The sequence below is a fragment of the Auxenochlorella protothecoides genome, assembly GCF_000733215.1.
Source record: "Auxenochlorella protothecoides strain 0710 unplaced genomic scaffold scaffold4, whole genome shotgun sequence".
Taxonomy (NCBI): domain Eukaryota; kingdom Viridiplantae; phylum Chlorophyta; class Trebouxiophyceae; order Chlorellales; family Chlorellaceae; genus Auxenochlorella; species Auxenochlorella protothecoides.
The window spans coordinates 146692-154355 of NW_011934477.1; the positions used below are offsets into that span (position 1 = coordinate 146692).

Sequence of the window (7664 nt, forward strand, 5' to 3'; positions counted from 1 at the left end):
CTCTCAGCACCGTGTGTGTAGAGATTTGCATGAACCCACCATCAATGGCTCTTGCAGGGGTGCGCTACGGATCTGTGCATGCATGTCACGGGCGCTGCAGCTGGAGTAGCTCGCGCCTGATGATGAGATCAGCAGGAGTCTCGGCTCCCATCCGTCCCGCTCTGCCGGCCAATGGCATCTATACTAGGCTCTCGAACCCGAGGGTTATGGATATTGAGGAGGATATCTAGAACGCTGATGAGATGATTGTTTTATCGAGGAGTCAACCTCGGTAGGCATGGCGAATTTCGACCTGAAGGTGGTGCTGCTGGGAGCACAGTCCTCGGGTGAGTGTGGCATTCGGTACTCCGTTCCGGTCGGTAGAGCTGGTAAGCGAGCATCGTATGATGCAAATATCTGCTCTGCTCACAATGTGCGTCCAGGGAAGAGCTGTCTGCTGCAGACATACGTGGCCAAGGAGTGGAGGTCTACCCTGCGACCGACTTATGGTGCTGCCTTCGCCGCACGGCGATACCAGCTGCCTAACGGCCATTCAGTGTCGATTGGGGCCTGGGACACATCCGGATCGCCTGCATTTCAGAATGTCAGCAAGCGATTCATCCAGGGTGCGGACGTTGCAGTCGCAGTGTGCGACTTGACCAGCAGGCCCAGCTGGGAGAAGCTCAAACTCTGGGTGAGTTGGTTGGGATGACGTGGTAGACAATGCATCAGTATGCCCGACTGTACACCTGTGACGGGTCATGATTACCAGTGGACTCTGCACACTTGCAGAACAAAGAACTGGCCTGTTGCATGGCACTCCAATGTGCTACCCCATGCCTGCAGGTGCACGCCGCGAAACAGGAGCAGCCAGGCATCCTGATCTTTGTGGCTTGCAGTAAGGCAGATCTGGTCACAGATTTCGCGCCGCCCCGCCCTTCTCCCGAGGCTGCAAAGCCCAGCGAGGGAAAGGGTGCGGACGCTCAAGGCAATGTGCCTCGAGTCTCCACCCACGCGGGGGGGGACAGCGAGCGCATGCGCAGTGGCTTCCAGGAAGCTACCTCACAGGCCCCTACGGTGCGCTTTGAAGATGAGGTGGACGGCGTGGTGCCCGAGACGCGCGGCGACCTCCACTCCGATGGACAGACACCCGACCCCAGGGTGGTGGCCGGGGTGTCTCCCGCTGCCCTCGACTTCGTGGAGGTGGATGCCTACTGCAAGATGACGGGGGCATCCCTCTATGTTGTGTCTGCGAAAACAGGTGTGGTGTGCGGTGTCTCTGGTCTTTGAGGCTCCGGTATGTTTCTGAGCTGCATGGAGCGGAAAGGGAGGATGGAGAGACGTTGTGAGGGGTGTGGCTGCTGTATTCTCTTATAGGCCGTGTTCCTTTCAATCCTATTTGCTGCCGTGCTTTTGGCATGTGATTGTCCAAGCCTGGCAAGAATCTAAAGCTTGGCCGAAGCGCCCTTCGCCGCGCAGGGCAAGGAGTCACGGAGCTGTTCCACGGAATCGTACAGGCCGGTGCAGCCGCCTCGCGCGCGTCCTCCATTCACAGCGCCCTGGACTCTCGGGTGTCCTCCATCCAGAGCTTGCAGAGTCAGGCCACGCTGACTGTGCATGGTGGGGACGGTGCCGCTGCCACGCTGGCAGAGGCCCGTGGCAGGGAGCCTGCCAGCGCCCCTGATGCCCCAGCCTCGACCGGGTCTGCGGCCGATCTCAGAGAGTTCCGGAGCACGGGCCAGTATGACGCCAACTTCGCCAACAGTCCCTGGCATGGCGAGTACGTCTTCGATGAGGACGGCTTGATCGCTGCGCAGGTGCCGCCGGGCACCCGTGATGCAGCAAGGGCCGCGGGTCGGAAACAGGCCTGTAGGGTGACGTGATGTGAGAAATGTACTTGGGCGCCACCTGAATCTGACACCCCAGTGTATCAGTCCTGCGGTTTTTCATTCATCTCAAGGTGCTGGGAACTCTCACATCCGCCCTCCCTGTCTGTCGTACTGTGTTGATGGCGGGAAAGCACGGATTCCTTGTCGATTCCATGTCCCCTAGTACATACTTGAAGAAGCACGCGCAACCTCGGTAAGCTGGTAAAAGCTGCCCTACGTGCCGGGATCAACATTAGACGCTGGACGCGACCGAGTGGGGAGTCTGCCGGGGATACTTGCGACCTCTGGCGAAGAGCGGGCACGCCTGGGGCGAGGGCACAGTCCATCAGCTGGTAGTCGGTCGAAAGCACGGTGAGTCGCGCAGATGAGAGATCTAATGCATACTTGTGTACTTCACTCGCCTCCTGTGGTGACATGTCGCCTTGCGTCATTCCTCCCGGACAAGGCAGGCACCGGTACGACGGGCATCGACAGCATCGCTCGTTCAGGAAACGGGAGACGCTCACGCGCCGCACCCCACGAGACTTGGGAATTCCATATCGTAGATGGCCTCAGAGCTATCATGCAAGCTGTGTGGCGTCCGCACGGCCACGGTGTACTGCAGGAATGATGATGCCTTCCTGTGCAGTATTTGTGACACTGCCGTGCACAATTCATTCAATGTCCTGGCACACCATCATGAGCGTTTCCTCCTCGGAGATGAACAGTCGAGGGTGAGTCCACACCGGTTCCAAGGTGCTCTGTTTGTGCCTGATGGGTGCATAGCTTCTGGAAGACCACATGTGCAATTTAATGCTTCTAAACGCTCACACAACCTCACAATTCTTTCCCTGGTGGCTTGCTTCCAGGTTTACATGCCCCATCGCGACGCATTCCGGCAGTGGGATGCACAGCCTGGAGGTCAAGACGTTGTTGTTGCTCAGACTTCCAGCTCCCTCAGCAGTGCATTGATGGTGAGGCATTCTCCTGTTTGTGCATGCGTGGGTGGTTGGGGGACTTAGAGGGAAGCGGTCGGAACATCAGCAGCAATGAGCAGTGCCACGTACTTTGAGCAAATTCCCAGCTAGCAGCGTCCAGCCAGTCTCCTCTGAATCGTCTGCAGGAGTCCATCTTCCCAAATCCCTATGATGTTGATGTCGGGTATTCTTCTATTGATGGGACGGGGCAGCACATGAGTGCAGGCAGGGCCTTTCCTGGCCAGCCTATGAGCAGCCTCCTTGTGCAGGAGAATGATGGTGAGTCTGACATGGTGCTACTCGGCAGGATAGTGACTTGTGAAGGTTTTATATCTGATCTTGCAGCAGCACTGGCAATGTTGTTTGAACCGCTCATCCCATTTCATGAACAGGTGTGGTTCCACGACGGATGGAGGTCGGGCCACCGATGGAGCCTGTCAGTCCCCTGGGCCTGCACCCCGCCCACCGAATTGTCACAACAGGCGACGATGCATCTGCATACCCTTTGCCAATTGCCAAGCCTGAGAAGGACTCGCTACAGAAGTCGAAAGGCCAGGATATCCATGTGAGCAAGAGGCTGAAATTTGCTATGTGCGGTGGTGTCCATTGTCAGCATGCTTGGTCTGGTCGACGACTCCAAACTTTATGTCTTGACTGCTGCCCTGCTCCTCAATGCAGCCTCTTCCAATCTGCGAGGGAAGTGATGGGCGCCACGCAACAAATACATATGGCAAGGGGGAGCGGAGCACGGAAGACATTGTCAAGAAGAGGATCAGTCCCCACATCGAACATTCGGGTGAGCTGGATGCAGTCTCGTGGTGAAGCGGCTCCTTTTGGATGTCTCAAGTGTGTGCAAGTGGACGTTGCTCCACCGACATCCGCTCTCCCCCTCTCACACAATCATCGTCAGGATGCGAGACAGCTGATCGTCAGCCACCTCGGACCATGACCATACGGACCCGGGCCGCCACCCTCGCAGCAGCTCAGGGAGTGGTCTTGCACCGGGACTATGGCAACGGGGCTGAGACCCGTGCCGACAAACTGGCTCGGTACCGCGCAAAGCGGGCTAGGCGCAGCTTTGCCAAGACCATCAGGTACGAAACGCGACGCGTGTACGCCGAGGTCAGACCCAGGATCAAGGGGCGATTTGTGACCCCCGAGGAGCTGGCCTGCCATGAGGCCGGGGGGGCGCCTATGCAGGACCCTCCCGCTGAGGGTCTGGAGGTGGCGGAGCCTGAGGAGCTGCTGCACATGGTACCTACATGCTTCCATGGGCTGGAGTATGCCTAGATGCCCGCGGCAAGCAAGGAAGCTACGAGTGTCGGTGAAGCATCCTGGCTGCTGGAAATGGTGCCTTGTTGTTTTGCAGCAACCCCTAGTAGTACGTCACACACCTCGAGACCTTGGATCCTGCATCAGGGTGCACTCTTCGACGCGCACAAATGCAATGTTGGCACCCCTTGTTCAGAATTATTTTCCCTATGCATGAGGAAGTTTCCTCCCTTTTTCAAAAAGTTTGGCCATCAGGAACCGCTTTGAGCGATTGCTGTGGTTGGAAAAGACAGTCTGGCCTACAATTTTCAAGGTGCATAGCGGTGACGAAGTGAACAACACCAACATGATTGAAAGACCTCCACAAACAACCCGTCTGCAAGCCCTGAAAGTCTGTGTTCCCCCGGCTGAGAAGCACCTTTCATTCTAAAGCAGTATGCTCCAACTACTCACCAAGGCGGACACATCAGTAAAGGGGACGAGCAAATAGTCGATGCAAGCCATTCATTGACTGGCAAGATTCTGTCTGCTGCCACTCCGTGAAGGACGACTCCCTGCTCGTCGAGCGGCGCCCCCTGCACCCAGGGAACCGTTCTCATCGGGCACGGCACCGTCAGGCTCCTCCTTCACTTTGGCCGTCTCCGCGTGACCGTTGACCCCGTCGATGCCATCTGCAAGGCTCTGAGGGATCCGCAGCTTTTCGCCCGCTTGTAACTTCTGCAGGGCCGCCTGTGCGAGGTCCCTCTTCTCCAGCCACTCAGTGTACGGATTCGGCTGCTCATACAGGGGCAGCTGCTTGGACTCCTGTAGCGTCGGCACGGTGGGTCATTATTCGACTTCTGTGCTGGAGTCAAGAAGGGGGGAATCCCTTCAATTCCAGCTCTTGCATGTCTCTCGCCCCCTACCTCATCCTCCGCAGGCGCTTCCCACTCCGCGAGAAAGGGCTGACAGCGGTCCATAATCAGCCTACCGCCACGTCCGATGCGAGGGGTACATGCTCTGCCCAACAAGGGATGTGCAGATTAGTGTGGGTGGCTCGTCTGTGCCGCAAAACACAAGATCATAAAGGGTTGGACAACCGAGATCACCTACCTTGCAGCGTCGCTGCTTGGGATGCTGAATGCGGTGCCTCCCAACTTGGCAGAGAGCTCTGCAACATTCAAGTCTGTGAGGAAGAGTGCGGCTGGGGGCGGAGAGGGCGGTGGCGATGGGAGCTGGGCGACTGCATTGAGCTGGGCATCCTCTCCTGGTTTCCTCCTGCCGGAGGTAGACATCAAGGAAGGTGGTGAGGGTCAGCTTGCACCCACGAGGTCTCCTCCCCGCTCCCAAGGCATCAAGTCTGGGAGTGTCGCACTCTCACTAAAAACCCCTCTTCCCACCTCCGCTTTGTCTTCTTCAGCTTCTCCAGAAGCTTGTTGTTGGTGACAGGAGCAGCCTCTGGCAGCTCAAAGCCAAGAGGTCTCTTCACAGACTTGGACTTGGATGCAGCAAGATACTGCTCCTCGATCTGCAGCAAGGAGGTGAGAAAAAGTACTGAGGCGGCGCGGTGAAGCGTGCGGGAGTACTCTGCAGGAGGATAACCAGGGCATTGTATGCCCATACAACAGTACCTGCTCTGAGCGGCCTCGGGGCTCGTGCCGCAGCTTCAGCTGGATCTGCTGCAGGTCCGTCGCAACAAACTGTGCGTGAGGGGGTGAGAGGGTGGCATGGGGCTCATGAGACACACTGCTGCCGGGTACCGGCACGTTTCCCATACTGCAGGCAGCAAGGCGCTCCCAGCCTCCAAATCGCCCCTCACTCCGCATTCAGCGCACCAGGAGATCTCGCTTCTTCCGTTCCCTCTTGACCAGCATCTCAAACAGGTCAAGGGCCTTGAGCACATTCTCACGGACCATCCGCAACTTGTCCAGGGAGTCCTCGTTGTTCTCCCTTCTGCGCCGCGTCTGGGGACGGTGCACCCTTTCCCTCGGTCTGCAAGTGATGGTGGGGAGGGGTGCGTAGAAGCAGAAGACCATGCAGGCTAGGCGAGTCGCCAGTGATCCAGAGCACCCCTCTACACCACTCGGGTTCAAAGGCAAGGCCAGAGCAGGCCTCACACCTGAACACATTGTAGGGGTTGTTGTCATTGGGAGGTGTCAGTGCCTGCAGGCGGCGGAGCATGGGCCTGCCCAGCCTTCGTCGCTTCTCCAGCCAGTAGTCGTACACCGTGGCCCGAAGCACATCGCGCCCTGATTCACAAGGTGGCGGAGACATGTGAGTGTAGGGTCTGGGCCGACATGAGACCTGCCTGCCATCTTAGATGCCAGCACCAAACATTCCTCACCCGTGCAGGATTCCTCCAGCATCTGCAGCGCCTCCTCGCGTGGCATGTGGTCGGTGGTGGAGCAAGCCGCCACGCTCATTCTCTCAGCCGCAGAGGCACCTAGCAAGCGGGGGTGGGGGTACGCTCTAGGAGTGGTGTGGTACATTCAAACCTATAATGACTTCCAATCAGGACATCCTAAACCATTCATTCCCCAAACTATTACCCGCAAAGGCCAGGGCCCTATCTGTAGCAGCTGCATTGTGTATCTCTAGCTTCCAAAGCATCATCTCGAGTCTCGCCTTGGGCAATCGTTCCTGGAGACGACGAACGTGAAGCTGGAAACAGAGGAGGCAGAGTTGTGTTGGACAGGTGCAGCACACCCGAAGCACCCACCATATTGATCACCTGACCGTTGTTCAGGTCCTGCAGCCAGCGCTCGTCTTCCGAGTCCAGGTCATACTCCACGAGCTCAAACTCTTGTTCCGCCGTCCCTGCAAGGACAAACGCCCCACAGTGTTGGATGTGCGACCGCTCCTCGCTTGCCATGGGCATAGTGTATCCCATATCACAATGCCACTCCCACTGTCATCAGAAACCAACCTCGGTCTCGGATGTAAGTGTTCTGGTCCTTCCATGTGGGCAGGTAATCCCTCTCATAGGAAGGGATGGTCTTCACACCGGGAATGGGAATCTCCTTGCCACCCTTGCCATCTGCCTGACTTATCATTTTTGGCTGCAAGGTGTAAGGGGGTGCTAGGTGTGGTTCAAGAGACGGAGTATGGAGTGTGGTGCTCTCACACATCATTCTGACACCTGAGCACCTACAGGCCTGGTCCCACCTTTTCGTTGTCGGCATCCAGTGCGGCATGATTGTGCACCACTTCTCGCGCTGGGAGGCCCTCGGTGGAGTCAAGGAGGGTGAGATCCCGTACAATTGGCAGGGCCCGGCTTATGTCGACAGGCCGGGCCCTGAAGGCTCTCGTCGACGCCATCGCTGCTCGGGGGTGTTACGACCCTCCCCACCTCCAGCCTCAATGCCCGCTCCAGGAGGAATTGCGGACAGTTGGCCCTTCAGATGGTTTTTGTCGATAGTACTCGACACCACTTGCGGAGTCCGCAGCGTTCTTCCTGCGGACACTCGAAATAGGTCGTGCACAAAATCGGGCAAACGGGGGGTACCATGGTGATGTGGCCGTTGCACCGATGGGCATCCCCTCCATAACACACAACTGGTGCAAGCTCTCCCTCACGTCACACTTCTCA

General features: G+C 57.6%; 3 protein-coding genes across 3 annotated transcripts; 2 read left to right on the top strand and 1 right to left on the bottom strand.

Annotated features, from left to right (window-relative positions):
* Nucleotides 1–1014: 1014 nt before the first annotated feature.
* On the top strand, nt 1015–1862 carry F751_3720 (hypothetical protein; the record flags this gene model as incomplete). The annotated part of the gene is made up of 2 exons (XM_011403850.1): nt 1015–1240; nt 1459–1862. 2 exons carry the CDS (start codon nt 1015–1017, stop codon nt 1860–1862), a joined length of 630 nt encoding a protein of 209 aa, XP_011402152.1.
* A 1907-nt stretch (nt 1863–3769) lies between these two features.
* On the top strand, nt 3770–4114 carry F751_3721 (Zinc finger protein CONSTANS-LIKE 5; the record flags this gene model as incomplete). The annotated part of the gene is made up of 1 exon (XM_011403851.1): nt 3770–4114. One exon carries the CDS (start codon nt 3770–3772, stop codon nt 4112–4114), a length of 345 nt encoding a protein of 114 aa, XP_011402153.1.
* Nucleotides 4115–4600: 486 nt separating this feature from the next.
* F751_3722 (Enhancer of polycomb-like protein 2) lies at nt 4601–7393 on the bottom strand (the record flags this gene model as incomplete). The annotated part of the gene is made up of 11 exons (XM_011403852.1): nt 4601–4900; nt 5002–5095; nt 5476–5603; nt 5707–5775; nt 5911–6067; nt 6195–6324; nt 6420–6518; nt 6625–6715; nt 6795–6892; nt 7002–7134; nt 7241–7393. 11 exons carry the CDS (start codon nt 7391–7393, stop codon nt 4601–4603), a joined length of 1452 nt encoding a protein of 483 aa, XP_011402154.1.
* Nucleotides 7394–7664: the final 271 nt, after the last annotated feature.